This window comes from Rhinopithecus roxellana, chromosome 12 (genome assembly GCF_007565055.1).
Source record: "Rhinopithecus roxellana isolate Shanxi Qingling chromosome 12, ASM756505v1, whole genome shotgun sequence".
NCBI classification, from domain to species: Eukaryota; Metazoa; Chordata; class Mammalia; order Primates; family Cercopithecidae; genus Rhinopithecus; species Rhinopithecus roxellana.
The window spans coordinates 13,495,337-13,513,197 of NC_044560.1; the positions used below are offsets into that span (position 1 = coordinate 13,495,337).

At 43.6% G+C, this 17,861-nt stretch overlaps 1 protein-coding gene across 4 annotated transcripts in view; it reads left to right on the plus strand.

The window, feature by feature from the left end:
- Window positions 1–17,861, plus strand: part of NIPAL3 (NIPA like domain containing 3) — a 59,019-nt gene that overhangs the window by 15,965 nt on the left and 25,193 nt on the right. For 3 of the 4 annotated variants that reach the window (XM_030913431.1, XM_010355731.2, XM_030913432.1), the window contains exons 3-5: window positions 11,471–11,539; window positions 13,351–13,522; window positions 16,796–16,855. In XM_030913431.1, the coding sequence (XP_030769291.1) occupies window positions 11,471–11,539; window positions 13,351–13,522; window positions 16,796–16,855 (301 nt within the window). Of the gene's footprint in view, window positions 1–11,470; window positions 11,540–13,350; window positions 13,523–15,225; window positions 15,251–16,795; window positions 16,856–17,861 lie in introns of those variants that run through there. The other variant, XM_030913433.1, reaches the window with a different exon arrangement.

The following is a 17,861-nucleotide window of genomic DNA, read 5'->3' on the forward strand; positions in this document are numbered from 1 at the left end:
TTGGAGGAAAGTCCCTTGTTAGAGGTTAGTTGATGCTTTGATTGGTTATGCTTAAGTTTCATTTTACTGGTTACATTGAAATTCAGTTGGCTTACGTAGGAACCCAAGGCCCTACAGCTGTCTCAGCCTGATGGTCTCCCAGTGAAAAAATTTTCACACTTCTCTATAAGAAAGATGTAGAATAGGTCATGAAATTTCATTTATTTATTTATTTATTTATTTATTTATTTATTTTGAGACGGAGTCTCGCTCTGTCGCCCAGGCTGGAGTGCAGTGGCCGGATCTCAGCTCACTGCAAGCTCCGCCCCCCGGGTTTACGCCATTCTCCGGCCTCAGCCTCCGGAGTAGCTGGGACTACAGGCGCCCCCCACCTCGCCCGGCTAGTTTTTTGTATTTTTTAGTAGAGACAGGGTTTCACCGTGTTAGCCAGGATGGTCTCGATCTCCTGACCTCGTGATCCGCCCGTCTCGGCCTCCCAAAGTGCTGGGATTACAGGCTTGAGCCACCGCGCCCGGTCGAAATTTCATTTATTAAAATTTCCTTGGATGTAAGGTTCATAAGTGTTGATTTGATCAGAAGAGTTTTTTATTGGTATGATTGACTGAAAGCTGTTAATGCAGTATAAAGTTTTACAATGATTATTAAGCAAAAAAAAACAGTGTTTTAGAAATGAATATCTGAATGAGAAGAATGAGGCTTTCTTTAAAAATTAATTTCTGTATTCGAGATAAATATTACTGATTGCTAGAATGAGGTAGAGTTTAGCATCCATTCTTTTTTTTTTTTTTTTTTTTTTTTTTTTTTTTTTTTTTTTTTTTGAGACGGAGTCTTGCTCTGTCGCCGGGGCTGGAGTGCAGTGGCCGGATCTCAGCTCACTGCAAGCTCCGCCTCCCGGGTTTACGCCCTTCTCCTGCCTCAGCCTCCCGAGTAGCTGGGACTACAGGCGCCCACCACCTCGCCTGGCTAGTTTTTTGTATTTTTTAGTAGAGACGGGGTTTCACCATGTTAGCCAGGATGGTCTCGATCTTCTGACCTTGTGATCCACCCGTCTCAGCCTCCCAAAATGCTGGGATTACAGGCTTGAGCCACCACGCCCGGCTGAGTTTAGCATCCATTCTATTGCAAGTTTTGGTTCCCATAGCTAAAGTGCTAAGAACTTTATTCACATTAGTATAAGTACCTGGAATGGAAGGAGTGTTGGTATAGCAGTATCACTAAATTCTTTTTTTTTTTTTTTTCTTTTTTTTGAGACAGAGTCTCACTCTTGTTGCCCAGGCTGGAGTGCAGTGGTGCGATCTTGGCTCATTACAACCTCCGCCTCCCAGGTTCAAGTGATTCTCCTGCCTTAGCTTCCCAAGTAGCTAGGATGACAGGTGCCAGACATCACACCTGGCTAATTTTTGTATTTTTGCTAGAGATGGGGTTTCACCATGTTGGCCAGGCTGGTCCTGAACTCCTGACCTCAAGTGATCCACCCGCCTTGGCCTCCCAAAGTGCTGGGATTACAGGCATGAGCCACCACGCTAGGCTCCAGTATCACTAAATTCTTTAAACTCCTTCCAAGTTACATGCTAAAAATCACGTTATGATAAACTATTTTCATCAGCTAACAATATGATTAGAGCCACCTTCATTTTTATTCAAAGCAAAGTACTGGATGCACCTAATTTACAACAAGATTTGTTCTGCTTTCACAATTTCTGTGAAGTTTACCAAAAGGGCTTATCAATTATGCCTGTAACTTTTTTCACCTAAAGACACCTTGTGTTAACCTGATACATCTAGAATGGGTCAGGGAAATTGAAATATTATTTTTACTATACCTTTGCTTATGCTGTACTTTAATGCACATATATTTTTACATTTATTATTTAGTATAGTGTATAAGTATTTGTACATATATTTCAAGTATAAATGATTTTATTTTATAACAAACTTTGAATATATTTTTGTCAAAGCTTAGAGCAGCAAATTTAGCTCATTCAATCTATGTAACAGATCTGGAATATAACCTAATTAACAAAGCTAGTCCTTATAGTCTAAACATCAGTCAAACCAGACTCTGGCTTAGGAATATTCCAACAAGGGCCAAACTGTCCCATTCCAGTGTCATGCCTTAACAGGAATACGGATGACAGAAGGAAGAAAAGTCATTCTTAGAATGGGTGTTACAGCATCTTGATTATCACCAAAGAAACGTGGGAAACAAAATTTCAGAATTCCCCTTGATTTCCTGGTGGTTTTACAACTTGGCAATGTACCAGAGTCAGATTTGAAGGTAAACGAAGGACAAGCCTCTCTTTGATCAAATGGGAAAAAGCTGCTGTGAAGGGTGAAATGAGAAAGCGGAACATAACGAAAAGCTAGCAAAGAACATGGAGGGACATGAAGATAGGTGATCAAGTCCCTTAAAACTGTCAGCGTCACCTCGTGGAAGAAAATCTCTGGCCCCAGTCCAAAGAAAATGGCCTTCTAGTCCTTGCAACCCTGATTTCTATTTTATTTATTTTTTTGTTTTATGACCTCTAAGTGTTCAAGTGAAATGATTTCTCTTTTAGAAACATAGTCCTAATAATGTCACTCAGAGCCTCCCTGTCCTCTCTAAGCCCAGGTCCAGGTCCAATGTCTTGGAATAGGGCTTCTCTGGTTTCTTTCCATCTTCCCTGGACCCCTTTTAAAACTGGATTAAAGGGGGTTCCCTTTAATCAGTTCCCCAATCCCATTTTTCCCTGAGTCTTTCCCCCTTACACCAGCCATCTTTCTCTTCCTCAAAAGTGCTTGCTTGTTCCCACCTCAGGAGCTTCCTATGCGTTGTGGAATGGCTTTCTCCACCCCACCCCCACCACTCCGGGTCTTCAGGCCTCCCTTCAGAAATCATTCTTCAGAGATGCCTTTCTTGACCACCCCCCAGTACACACACTAGATCAGGTTCCTGTCATGTAGAGTACCCTGTGCCTCTCCTGTGTAGCACTAACCACAATGTGATTACATAGTCAGTTCAATATATCTTATGTGAGGACAAGGACAGGGCATGGCACAAACTAGGCACTGAAGGAACAAATGACTGTAGTGCCATTCTTCCCTTCTCTGTACTTCTTGTGTCCATCTCTAATAGATTGTAATTTTTTTTTTTTTTTTTTTTGGGATGGAGTTCCACTCTTGTTGCCTAAGCTGGAGTGCAATGGCACCATCTCGGCTCACTGCAACCTCTGCCTCCCAGGTTCAAGCGATTCTCCTGCCTCAGCCTCCCGAGTAGCTGGGATTACAGGCATGCACCACCACGCCCAGCTAATTTTGTATTTTTAGTAAAGACGGGGTTTCTCCATGTTGGTCAGGCTGGTCTCGAACTCCCAACCTCAGGTGATCTGCCCGCCTCAACCTCCCAAAGTGCTGGGATTACAGGCATGAGCCACCAAGCCCAGCCAGATTGTAATATTTTAAGTATCTGTATTCTGTACTAGCCTGGGAGTCACTGAGTCAAGAACCAATTCACCAGCTCCCAATAACAGTTACTATTTATTCAATACCTACCCTGTTCCAGGCCTGTTATACAGCTTTATATATTACATAGTTTGACGTAATAATTATGAGCATGGGCTCTGGTGTCAGACTACCTGGGTTCCCATCCTTTTTCAGCCACTTACTAGCTATCTCTTATCCACTGTGCCTCAGCTTCCTCACCGAGGAAAATTAGATGATAATAGTACCTGCTTTAAAAGGTTGTTATGAGGATTAAATGAGTTAGTATGTTTGAAGTACGTTGAGTAATACTTGGCACATAGTAAGTGCTTGATAAATGTTAGTTTATCATTATCATTGTTGTCATGATTTCTAATCTTTACAACAAGCCTAGTCTGTCAGTTTCCAAAGGCTGAGCTCTCTCTAGTAAACCTGACCACCTCCCACTGGCATGTGCCTAACACATAGGAGGTTCTCACAATGCCCTATTGTTTAATGATGTTTGAATGTAACTATGATAGCTAATATTTATTGAAGGTATTTGTTGAAGGCTCTGAGAAGCCCCATAGTAGAGAAATCTGTATCCGTAAACCCTCTGACTTGTGCTAGGAATCATGCTTTGTTACTTCCATAGGTTTATCTTGTTTCATTCTTGCAACTGCCCTGAGGAGCAAGTACCCTTAATAACTCCATTTTACAGTTGAGGAAACAAATGCCCAAAGATATGTCCAAGTCACAGTGTCATGAAGGACAGAGGCTGGATTCAAGGTGAGGTCTGCCTGACTCTAGAGCCTAACCTCTGAATAACGACACTCCACACACTTACTGTGCTGGAGCAATTCCTTAGGATTACAATGTCCTCTTAGTTTCCACAAAATACCGTACGTTGTAGGTTGCCTTCTGCAGTCCTCTTCAGCCACAGATGTTGGTTGAGGGGGTTGGGTATGCTCTGCCTTAGGCCGGGTGCCATGTGAAGGTTGGAAGAGCAGGCCAGGCATATAAAAAAAACTCAGGCTGAAAGTCTGAGAGCCTAAATTTTAGCCATGGTCCTTCCATACTGCCTTTGCTACATAATATTAAGCAAAGTAGTTCAGGTCTTGTGCCCAGAGCAAATTCCTCCTTTGACATTCCACCTTTTTCTCAGCACTCTCTCAATTATTGCCATTTATTTGTGCTTAGATTAAGTCATGTATTCAGCAAACATAAACTGAGTTCCTTCTGTTGATTGGGAAAGAAAAGAGAGACATGGAGACTCCAATTAGATATCATTTCTAAATGAAAGGAAGGCAGAATTCCGTCTACCCATATCAGATGATTAAGTTTTAAAAGGAATTAAGAAGTCTGTGACAATAATAGTATAATGGGTGGGGGAGAGAGATGGAACAATATAGGAGCAAAGGTTTGTTTAACACTAAAATTAAGTTGCTATTAATCTGAACTCGATTGTTACAAATTAAGGTGTTAATTGTAATCCTCAGCACAACCATTAAGAAAATAACTCTAAATATATAGCAAAATAAATGACAAGGGAATTAAAGTGGTACACTAGAAAACATATCTACCACAAAAGAGGGCAGTAATGGAGGAATTTAGGAACCAAAAGAGACTATAGAAAACAAATGGCAAAATGACAGAAGTCCTTTCTTATCACTAATTGTTATTAAATGTAAGTGGGTTAAACTCTCCAAGTAAAAGGCAGAGATTGGCAGAATATATATTTTAAAACATTCAAGTATGTGCTACAAAAGATTGTCTTTAAATTCAAAGACACACATAGATTGAAAGTAAAAAAGAAGAAGATATTCTTTTTTTTTTTTTTTTTTTGAGACGGAGTCTCGCTCTGCCGCCCAGGCTGGAGTGCAGTGGCCGGCTCTCAGCTCACTGCAAGCTCCGCCTCCCGGGTTCACGCCATTCTCCTGTCTCAGCCTCCCGAGTAGCTGGGACTACAGGCGCCCGCCTCGTCGCCCGGCTAGTTTTTTGTATTTTTTAGTAGAGACGGGGTTTCACCGTGTTAGCCAGGATGGTCTCGATCTCCTGACCTCATGATCCGCCCGTCTCGGCCTCCCAAAGTGCTGGGATTACAGGCTTGAGCCACCGCGCCCGGCCTAAGAAGATATTCTATGTAAACAATAACCAAAGGAGAGCTGGAGTGGCTGTACTAATATTAAACAAAATAGACTTGAAGATAAAATTGTTACAAGGTACAAAGAAGGACGTTATATTATGATGAAGGGGTAAATTCATCAAGAAGATGTAACAATTGTAAAATATATGCACCTACAGAGCCCCAAAATACATGAAGCAAAAACTGACAGAATCAAAGGAAGAAATAGACAATAATAGCCAAAGACTTGAATAGCGAATACACCACTTTTACTAATGGATAGAACAATTAGGAGATCAGCAAGGAAATAGAAGACTTGAACAACACTGTTAAGCAACTAGAACTGACAGAAATCCATAGAATATTCCACTCAACAAAAGCAAAATACAAATTCTTCTTAAGTGCACATGAACATTTTCTGGGATAGAGCACATATTAGGACAGAAAACAAGTCTCATTACATTGAAAAGATTGAAATTATACAAAGTATGTTTTCTGATCACAATGGAATGAAATAAAAATCAATCACAAAAGGAAATTCACAAAAACAAAGTGGGAAATTCACAAATATGTATAAATTTAACAACATCCTCCTAAATAACCAACAAGTCAATGAAAAAAATCCAAGGGAAATTATAGCAACTACCTTGAGACAAGCTGATCCTAAAATCCACATGGAAATCCAGGGGACCCAAAATAGCCAAAACAATCTTGGAGGAAGAAGAACAAAGTTGAAGAACTCACACTTCTGATTTCAAAACTTACTACAAAACTACAGTAGTGAAAACAATATGGTACTGGCATAAAGACAGACAAATAAATCAATGGGATAGAATTCAGAGTCCAGAAATTAACCCATACCTCTATGATCAATTGATTTCAACAAAGATGCTAAGACTGTTCAATGGAGAAAGAATAGTCTTTTCAACAAATAGTGCAGGATAACTGGATAGCCACATGTAAAAGAGTGAATGAAATTGGATTCCCACCTCACACCATGCATAAAAATTAACTCAAAATGGATTGGAGAGCTAAATGTAAGGGCTAAAACTATAAAATTCTTAGAAGGAAATAAAGGTGTTCATTTAAATCAGGCAACAGTTTTTGTCTCTTTTAATTCAGTTCCTTCATTGCTGCCTTCTTTTGTGTTAAATAGACATATTTTGTAGTGTACCATTTTAATTCCCTTGTCATTTCTTTTACTATGTATTTTGAGTTATCATCTTAGTGATTGTGCTGAGGATGACAATTAACACCTTAACTTATAACAATCTAGTTCAGATTAACACCAACTTAATTTTAGTGGTACATGAAATGTCGCACCTATATAGCTCCATCTCTCTTCCCACCCATGATGCTATTATTGTCACAAAATATGACACCAAAAGCATAAACAACAAAAGAAAACAATAGATAGGTTAGACTTCATCAAAATTTAAAACTTTTCTGCATCAAAGGTAGAAGTCTAGGCTGTCTGTGTGCTCTCTGTTGACACCATGGGGAGGAAGACACCTCGCCACTGGCTCCCTAGTTAGCCTTTCCTGGTAGTCCCAGCAGGGGAGTTGGGGGGCTGACTTAGTTCATTTGGGCTGCTGTAACAAAATGCCATAAACTGGGTAGCTTATAACAACAGAAATGTATTTCTCACAGTTCTGAAAGCTGGGAAGTCCAAGATCAAGGCACCAGCACATTGGGTGTCTGGCGAGGGCCCGCCATCTCATAGATGGCACCTCCTCCCTGTGTCCTCACATGATGGAAGGGGCGAGCAGCCTCTCTTGGGCCTCTTTTTTAAGAACACTAATCCCATTCATGAGGGCTCCCCTGCATGACCTAGTCACTTCCCAAAGGCACCACCTCCTAATACCATTCCCTTAGGGGTTAGGACTTCAACATATAAACTTAGGGGGTAGCTGGCTCAAACATTCAGACGTACAGATACCTTGTTCCTTGAGGTGTTTGGAGTTTGGAGGTTATTGTCTAAAAGTGTTTTTCTTGCCAAGCTTCCCATCAGCTTGTCCTTTGGTAGTGAGAGGAGGCTTTTCTTGGGGCTTTTGTTTTCCCTGCTCCACCCCTGTTGGTATTTCCAGAGTGCTTGCTTCTTCCTCTACAAGTTTGGGATGTATGAGGCAAAAAGAATACAGAATACTCAAGAAGCTCACCATATGCCATTCTTTTCTAGCTTGTCCGCCTTCTTCTCTCTGCCTTCAGAATTGTCTTTTTTTTTTTTTTTTTTTTTGAGACAGAGTTTCGCTGTTGTCACCCAGGCTGGAGTGCAATGGCATGATCTCGGCTCACTGTAACCTCCGCCTCCTGGGTTCAAGTGATTCTTCTGCCTCAGCCTCCTGAGTAGCTGGGATTATAGGCACCCACCACCACACCCAGATAATTTTTGTGTTTTTTTTTGGTTTTTTTTTAGTAGAGATGGAGTTTCACCAAGTTGGCCAGACTGGTCTGGAACTCTTGACCTCAGGTGATCCACCTGCCTTGGCCTCCCAAAGTGCTGGGATTACAGGCGTGAGCCACCATGCCCAGCCTTATGTTTGTCTTATATGTGATGACCAGGGTTTTAGTTGTATGTAGCAGGAAGAATAGGGAAGAGTACATCTACTCTATCTTACCAGAAGCAGATGTTCTATAATTAACTTTTTAAATGGAAAGTTATAAGCTAATTTTTTTGTGTGCAAGGAGCATTAAAATATTGAAACTAAGAGTCATTATATTTGTAAATATAATTTGTTAGATTTATAATAATTAGTTCTGTGGTAAGGTGTTATTTCAAAAAACTAAATTGAATAACATATTTCTTTTTACAAAAGAAAAGCAGATTCCCTTTTTTGTCCACCAAAGCCATGCCTCTAAGAAAGGGGAAGAAAAAACCTCACTCATGTTTATGAGAAGTTGGACTAACAATAAATATGTCCCAAACTGCTTTTCCCCAAAGTGTTGACTTCTGTTGAGCTTTTTAGTTGCAAGTAACAGAAACAAGTTCTTAAGCAAGAGACCGGGTATTCCTGGCTTCAGGAAAGTCCAGAGTGAGGATGGCTCCAGGGTCCTGAGGAGCAGCAACTAATGATTTGTTTGGGCCTCACCTTGGGCTGAAGGGAGCCAGCCTTTCTTCAGCCTTTGTGTTTCTCAGTCCAAGATCTGGATCCCAGAGAAAGAGATTCTGGCCTGCCTGGCTTGGGTCACACTTGGGCCATGATGTCTTAGGGAGGATGGAGCGCTAGGAATGACAGTTCCAATAAGACTCTGTCCAATGGGGAGGGGGTGGAGAAGAGTCCTCCCCAGCAAAATCAGAATGCCCTTTATCAGAAGAAAAGGTAAGGATTAAAATGTTAGTCAAGTGAGAGTCATAGATGCTTACTCCAGACACCCATGGCTGGATTCCAAGTTAAAGAGTTCTAGAGCCAAATAAGTTTGAGAGCCTGAGTAAGACAAGGAGAAACTCTTCTGAGAGCCTCTAACATGCTCTGGGGGCCTCCCAGCAGTGGGTAGAGGATGCATTGCCTTTAACTACATGGTGCTTTTCTTGCCTTGGAACCCCGTTAGCATCTCTGGGAACTCAGCTGGGGGAACCCTGGCTGGGCAGGTCTCCAGCAAGCCTTTTAGCTCTGAGATCCTGTGATCCTACAGGAAGGACGTGTTCTGCCCGCAGGTGGCTTTATTCCATCTTGCTGCTCATCAGGTGAGTCAGAATCAGTTCCCAGCTCTGACTTTTTCCACGTGGGGGACACATCTCAGATGTGGTGAGGTCACGGTGGCAGAGCTGGGACTACACTGGAGTCCCCTGGCTCCACGTTTTTCCCTTCTGTGGCAGCCCTGAGCCTTGTTGGGAGAGAAGTTAAGGACAACTGTCCATGGTGATTTCAGTTGGTGGGCCTCCCTCTTGGTCCTCCTGCCCTCGCCTGTCCCTGGCCAACTGCCCCTTCTCAGGGAAGACCTGCCCTCAGCTCTCTAAGCCCCGCGATCTAGGAGAGGGAAGGAGGGAGGGTTGACTTCACTATTACTGCTGACTCTGTCCTGAGGAGGAAGCCTCAGCCAGCTCTGGCCGCTGCAGGGCAGCTTGCTAGTTATCTGTCTTTCCAGATGGACTGAACATATGACAGTGAGGACTGTTTGTCTTGTTAACTGCCGATTCCCTAGGGCCTGTCCCATGCCTTGAAGAATGGGCAGGATTTCACCAGGGAGGGGAGCCAGCTGGGGTTGGGAAGAGAACATGCTGGGAAGGAGGATGCAGCAATGGCCAGCATAGAGCATTCCTTGGTGTTCAGTGGTGGAATAAGGCCAAAAGGTGTACTGGGGACTCACTATAGTGTCGTTTAAATGCTAGTACACTTTGACCCAGCAATTCCACTTATAAGAATTTGTCCCAAGGGACTAATCCAGACAAACGCACAAAAATGTGTGCACTAGGCTCTTCAATCACAGCATTGTTTTTTAAAAAGGAAACATAATAGACACGGGGGACTCCAAAACAGGGAAGGGTTGGGGTGAGGGCGAGAGTTGAAAAATTACCTGATTGGGTACTGTGTACACTTATTTGGGTGATGGGTTCACTAGAAACCCAAACCTCAGCATTCCACAATATACCCATGTAACACACCTGCACATGTATCCCCTGAGTCTACAATAAAATTAAATGAAAAATTAATAAGAAAGGAAACAACCTAAATATCCAGTAATAGCAAAGCTATGATATAAAATATGGCACATCCAAAAATAATGAGTTATTTGACATTTAATAAAAATGACAAATTAGGTATGCCTGACAGAGAAATGTGTTCACAATATGCTAAATAAAAAAACAGATTATAAAACAGATGGTGATCTTATTTTTATAAAGTAAGTTAACATTTCCATTGATATATAAATTTATGGACAGGAAAATGTTTGCAGGAATAAGAACCAAAATGTTTATAGTCATTATCTCTGGGTTATAGAATTAAAGGTGACTTTTCTATTATGGTTTTGGTGTTATTGTTATTTTTATTTTTCATTTTTTTCTCATGCTACCTTGTCTAATTTATTATTATCTATATGTATTTCCTAATTACAATGAATATGTGTTTGGTAATCATTTTATAAAGTAAAAAATTCCATGCCAGGAAGTCTGAACCTAACTCATAGGTGATATAAATTAACTTTTTATAAATTGAATAATTGACAATGCCCTAAGCAAGTGAGCCAGTTAAAAGAGTTTCATTGAAATCCCTCTGGGAAATTGAAGACTATTGACAAGATAGCAAAAAGTATTCTCTGGCCTGTATTTCTCTTGTAAATTCTGATTTTGGAATGTTGCTTTTCTGCACAAGATGATGGCAAGTTAATACTTTTTTTTTTTTGAGACGGAGTCTCAGCTCTGTCACCCAGGCTGGAGTGTAGTGGCACATCTCGGCTCACTGCAAGCTCTCCTGGGTTCATGCCATTCTCCTACCTCAGCCTCCCGAGTAGCTGGGACTACAGGCGCCCGCCACCTCGCCCGGCTAGTTTTTTTGTATTATTAGTAGAGACGGGGTTTCACCGTGTTAGCCAGGATGGTCTCGATCTCCTGACCTCATGATCCACACGCCTCAGCCTCCCAAAGTGCTGGGATTACAGATGTGAGCACCGCGCCTGGCCGGCAAGTTAATACTTTAAAGGGAATAGCACAGCAGGTTTTGACCTTGTCAGGTCAGTGTGATTGGGCCACCAAAGTATCCAATTCAGGACAGCGTTTTATAAACTAGCAAAGCAGCCAGATTAACCTTGAGTAGTAAAATTTCAGTTGTGGGTCTGGAATGTGGCTTTGTCACTGATACTGTTTTTCTGGTTTTGTTTTGGGGCAGCAAATGGTTGAGTGTCAAAAGTGTCCTGGGGCCCCCTGGCTTGTGCCCAAATCATGTTTACTCCTGCGAACTTTCCTTACAGGAAAACCTGATCGGCGCCCTCTTGGCAATCTTTGGGCACCTTGTGGTCAGCATTGCACTTAACCTCCAGGTAAGTTTCAGTCACCAGCACTATCTGGGGGCAGAGACACAACAGATAAGTCAGGGTGTCTTATCCAGGTCCAGCTGCCGCCTTTCTCCAGGGCCTTGCCTACTCCATCCCTGGGCTGCACCTGGGACAATACCTTGTGGGCCGTTCCAGGATTTCTCTTGATTTGGTGGCCCCACTCCATCCCGCCCTCACTCTCCTAGCCAGGTCCTCACTGTCTCTCCTTGGGCTTTGCAGTGACGTCCTGCTAGCTTCCCTGGCTCTGGTGTCATCCTCTCTTTGCCTTGCCACATAGCTGCTGGAATTACTATAGTTTTGTCAAACTCAACTCTAATTACAGCATTGTTCATTACTTACAAGCCTCTGGGATGCCCTGTACAGCTGCTGGGGACCCCCCTACTGACCTCTAGGTCCCCTCGGCCTGTCTGAGTTCACAAGCAGCTGTGGTGTGGAGCAAGTTGATAGCTAATGAGCTTCTCATGGGGGCACCAGGGAGCTGGTGCTACTGGCATGCAGGCGCAACTGGGGTTTGCACTGGGGGAGTGGGACAGTTAATGCCCCTGGAGGCTGCCTTCTGCCAGGAGGGGTGGGAGGCAGGGAATAAAAGGCCCAGGCTCTTATCCTCTGCTAGGATGATTCTAAGGTGAGATTCACAGGGTTTTTCAGAGGGCGCCTGTGGGACTGAGCCCCAGTTGCCCACGGGACTAATTCACTCATGAACCACCTTTCATCTCCGTTCCCTGCCTCACTTTCCCCCTCCCTTACTTGAGCTCCCTGGAATCATCTCATACAGACTACCTGCTCCACGTTCTTGTCTCAGGGACTGCTTCTGGGAAACCCAAATAAGACTTGATACCTGCTAACAGGATGAATCCCACAGCACACTGGCTGGTTTCACTCCAGCAGCACTGACCAGCTTCTCCCTGCAGTGAACTGCTCTCTCTGGCCCTGGAGCAGGCAGGAGACTGTGATCCCTGTGGGCACACGCATGTGCCTTGTTCACCTGTACCCTATGCATCTCAGCTCTGGGATGTGTATGTTTCCATATGTCGCTGAGACCATGTGGTCTCTTAGCTACTTGAATGATTCATTCTCTTCTTTCTCCAGGGCAGCATCTCTGGTTATTTATCTGCTTCTGGGCAGCCCACATCATGATCCTCCCCAAATGGCAGACTTGGTCCTTTAAGTCAATGTGACTTTCTAGCCTGTTAGTTACCACCTCAGTTTCCATGTCACAGGTTCACATTTCTCCAAAAAAGAATATTGACCATACTTGAGCCATGTAACCACCCCAGGGAGCGCAAGGTCCACTGATACCCACACAACTGCCCAGTGAGAGCTGCTGCCATGTAGACAGGAAGGAGTATGCCATACACTTGGGCATCCAAACATGAGGAATCCTGGAAACTGCAGAGAAAGGGAGGAGGTCGACCCAAGGGCCAGGCCAAGTGGGATCCTTAGACTATGGCTCCCACCCTGAGACTGCACATTGCCTGTGACGTGCATTAGAAATGCCTGTTTTTGGGCTCACCCACACCTCTGAGACTGACTCAGGATGAGGCCCAGGCGGGTATTTTGTCAGAGCTTCCCAGGGGCTTATAAGGATTCCCAGCGTGTTGGAGTACTACTGTCCTAGAATAACCGTCTAGTATTTAGATCCCTACTGTTTTACTCATCTGTGAGTCAGGACTCCACAAGAACCTGACAAGTCTTCCCAATGTATTTTCAAGTTGGGGGTAGATTTAGGGTAACTACATCATAGCATTTTTTCCCCCAAACATATGAGCAAATTACATTATTTCTCGGGTTTCTAGAAATACTGCCACATCCGCCTGGCAGGCTCCAAGGATCCCCGGGCCTATTTCAAGACCAAGACATGGTGGCTGGGCCTGTTCCTGATGCTTCTGGGTGAGCTGGGTGTGTTCGCCTCCTACGCTTTCGCACCGCTGTCACTCATCGTGCCCCTCAGCGCAGTCTCCGTGATAGGTAAGACCAGGGCTGCCCCACCCTCCCCTGGGGTGCTCCCAGCTGTGTGACCAGAGTGCCACTGCCAGGATCAAATGTGTCCATTGAACAAACCAGCTTTAGCTTGGATAGTAATAGCCTAATACAAAGGACTTCAGACACACCAGGCCCTGTAAGTGCTTACAGATACTAATTCTGCTAATCTTCCAGCCACCTGTTGAGGAAGGTGGTGGTGTTATCCCCAGTTTAACAGATGAGGAAACTAAGGCACAGGGTAATGAAATTACTTTCCCCAAATGACACTAGTGAGTAACAGGGCTGGGATATGAACTGGGCTGTGTGGCTCCAGGATCTGTTTAAGATTCAGCAACTTTATTAGGATTGCTTTTTATTTCTAAAAGAAGAAGGAAGATAAACCTTAACCCATATATCTTTTCACCGTCAAGATACAGTAAGTTTGTCACTGGGTGCAGTGGCTTGTACTTGTAATCCCAGCTAGTTGGGAGGCTGAAGTGTGAGGATCACTTGAGGCCAGGAGTTTGAGACCAGCTGGGGCAACATGGAGAGACCCCATCTCTACAAAAAAAAAAAAAAAGAAAGAAAGAAAGAAAAACAATTAGCTGGGCATGGTGATGTGCACCTGTGGCCCTAGCTACTTGGGAAACAGAAACAGGAGGATCCCTTAAGTCCAGAGTTTGAGGCTGCAGTGAGCTTTGATTGCACAATTGTACTCCAGCCTGGGTGACAGAGCTAGACCCCATCTATTAAAAACACAAATTAAGCTTTTGTAGGGTTTGGGGCCAGGCCAGGCTGGTCTCAAATTCTTGAGCTCAAACTATCTGCCTGCCTTTCCTCCCAAAGTGTTGGTACTACAATCGTAAGCCACTGCGCCCGGCCATTAACTTTCTCATCTGCCAGCTTTCTATGATTTCCATAATCACTGAACCAGTGTTTCAGAACTTTTGAACCAACTAAAAGACAAGGGAGCTTTAATGTTCATGAGAACACAAGCAAAACAAAATTAGGAAAAAAAAATTTCTTCTTAAAGAAAAGATGTTAGTAGATTAGTGAACAATAGCTTTTTTGTGTGCATAGCAGCCAGGACAATGAACTTGCTTTGAAATATTTCTTTCCATTTTACTGGCAAGCACTACTCTGCCCAGATGCTCTTCTCTGCTCTTAAAGGGGAAAGTCATATTTTGGGTCTTACTCCTCCTTGAGTTAAGAGGTTCTCTTCTATACAAGGGATGGCAGATGCATGGTAACTATGTGCCCCTCCCTTCCTGTGCTCAAGGCAGACATCATTAATCAATCATGGCACTCCTTCCTAGAGAGCAGAGATGGGGCCTCAGAATTCTCAGTGTTTCCAACAGTCACTACCAATCACCAGGAGTTGGCAAAGGAGCAGAAACCTATTTACTTTCCCTGATCCTGTCATAAGGCCCTGTTTCTCCTAACCAGGGTTGGTGAACTGACAGCTTACAAAGTGAATGAGGTCCTCAGACATGGTGTAGTGTTTTTTCCCACACAGTATTTTTCTTAATGTAATTTGAATGTCTTTAGCTGAGGCAAGTAGTTTGCCAGAGTCTCAGCCTGTTCCTGTTGTCTTACTTCCAGACCATTTTCTATGTTTCTGTTATGTTACTCCCCAGCCCCTCTATGTGATCATACCTGTGGCCTTATCACTCTGCTCTGCCCACTGCAGGTATCTCCAGAGGGCTCCCAAACCTTTTTCCCAATGAGAAATAAGTAAGTGACTGTGCTTTAAATATTAGTCTCCGAATTTTAATAAGGTTCAAATAACCAAATTCTTTTATTTTTTTAAAGAGGTCAAGTTATAGTGATAAAACTTCAGATATCAACCACTGGGAATTAAGGGGCCCTAGAGCTTCTGAAGTCATCCACTGAGGAGTAATATTAAAAATAATAATGATTGGCTGGGCGCGGTGGCTCAAGCCTGTAATCCCAGCACTTTGGGAGGCCGAGACGGGTGGATCACGAGGTCAGGAGTTCGAGACCATCCTGGCTAACACGGTGAAACCCCGTCTCTACTAAAAAATACAAAAAGCTAGCCGGGCGAGGTGGCTGGCGCCTGTAGTCCCAGCTACTCGGGAGGCTGAGGCAGGAGAATGGCGTAAACCCGGGAGGCGGAGCTTGCAGTGAGCTGAGATCCGGCCACTGCACTCCAGTCCGGGTGACAGAGCGAGACTCCGTCTCAAAAAAAAAAAAATAATAATAATGATTATCACTTATTGGATATCTATGACTTAACCATCACTGCTCCAGGTACTTTTAGTAGTAATACTAGCTTAGTTATTGAGATTGTGTACCAAATGACTTACATATATCATTGAATTACCCCTATCATTCAGAAAAGTAATTTTCAATGGTATGCTGGTAAACCACCTCTCAGAGAGACAAAGGAGAAGAAAAAGAAGAGGAGGGATGGAAAAAAAAAGAGAGATGGAGAAAAGGGATGGAAAGGTGGAAAGGAGAAAAGGAAGACCTGATTTGTAGCGTTTGCCAGTTTATATGGTATAGACATTATTACTCCCACTGTGGCCGATTTCAAACTACGGATGGTTTTCTGAATGTGTAACAAAATATTTAACATTCTACTGAGCTGATGTCATCTGGATCTAACACCGTATTTCATAGATTAGAGAACTGAGACTCAGGTGAAGTGACATATCCAAGGACACACAGCCAGAAGAGGCAGAACTAGGGTAGTGAGTGATCCAGGTCTGTTCACAGTGACTGCCAGCCCTATTCTTTTGGGCAGTCCCAAGGCTGTTTGAGTACATCTGTGAACATGGAAGAGCCAGGAAGAGGAAAGAGCCAGAGAAGCGTCAGAGGTGGGTGTTACGGTGGAAGAAGTAAGCGCCCTGGCCTCCTGCAGTCCGGGTTCAATTCTTGCCTTCCCCTACCACCTTCATGATCTTGAGTGGGCCCTTTACCTCTCTCAGCTTCAGTGTCCCCATTTGTCAAATAGGAATAATGAGAGTACCCACCCCCAAGGGTGAACATGCCAGAAATAACTTGTGTAAATCACCTGTCACACAGCAGGTACTCAATGCTTCTGGCCTTGTAGGAAATCCTCAGGAAGGAAGGCTCCTCTCTGAGCCTCCCTTTCCTAGATGGAATCACACAGGAACCAAGCTCTTGGCAGCGTGAGTGACAGGTTAGGAAGTACCAAGTTCCAATGCAAAGGAGCCATCCAGAAGGCCTGGGCAAAGGGATGCCCTTTCACTGATGGCAGCCTCAATTCCCTTTTCTTTGTGCTTCGTTTTTCAGCTAGTGCCATCATAGGAATCATATTCATCAAGGAAAAGTGGAAGCCGAAAGACTTTCTGAGTAAGTTCAGGGATTTGTACTGTGTCCTTAATTTTATATGAATGCTTTTTTTTTAAAATTGTAAAACCAGTTCACTCTAATTCAGAGGTTATCTGCCTCCTGCTGTCCTCTGTGGTTCTATGTTCTGCCCTCAACAGGCTCCTGAGAGCTGGAGTTTTTAATCAGGGGTTCTCAAGCCTGACCACACATCAGAATCATCGGTGAAGCTTTTGAAAATGGACTTTTATCCACCCCATTGGATCAATTTTGAGCATCTATTATTGGGATTTTAGGAGGCCCAATAAAAGAAACCCTCTCTCCCTGACCAAGTTCTAAAGCAATGGGAGTCAAAGACAGGCAATCAGAAGTCATGCTTTACTCCTAATAAAAGCTAGATTAGGGCATTTTAGGTGAGCTAGATTAAAGCATGAAGCTGCTTAGGTGAGCAGCCAAGAGAATGTCCTTGCACTCTCCCCACAGGACCCTCCAGCTCCCAGTCAGACCTTGGGTGGGTCCCCCCAAGAAACACTTGGGTTTACAGAGTGGAGACACTTAGCAAGGATTATTGCTTCACATAGTTTGGGCCAGAGAAGGAAGAAAAAAGATCAAAGCCCCAGTGTTTAATTTTTAAGTAGATTAGGTCCATCCAAGTTGAGAAATGTAGACCAACAGGGCAAGAGGCAGAAGTGTCACTTTAATGGCGATCTCTCCACATGGAAACCCAAGGAGTTGGGAAGAAGCATTCCCCCAAAACACCTACTAAGTGCCATGTTGTGTTATAGGTGCTGGGGATACAGCAGTAGGATAAATGGGGCTTCTGCTCGCAGAGATTATCGTTGTGTGTGCGTGTGTGTGTGTGTGTGTGTGTGTGTGTGTGTGTGTTGGGGGAGGGGAGACATAACAATAAACAAGTAACTAAATGAAGTAATTTTAGGTCTTGGTGAGTTTTTCAGAGAAAATTGAATGCTTTTGGGGCCTGGGGAGATGGGAACACGTTCCTAGACTGATCAGGGTCAGACTCTCTGAG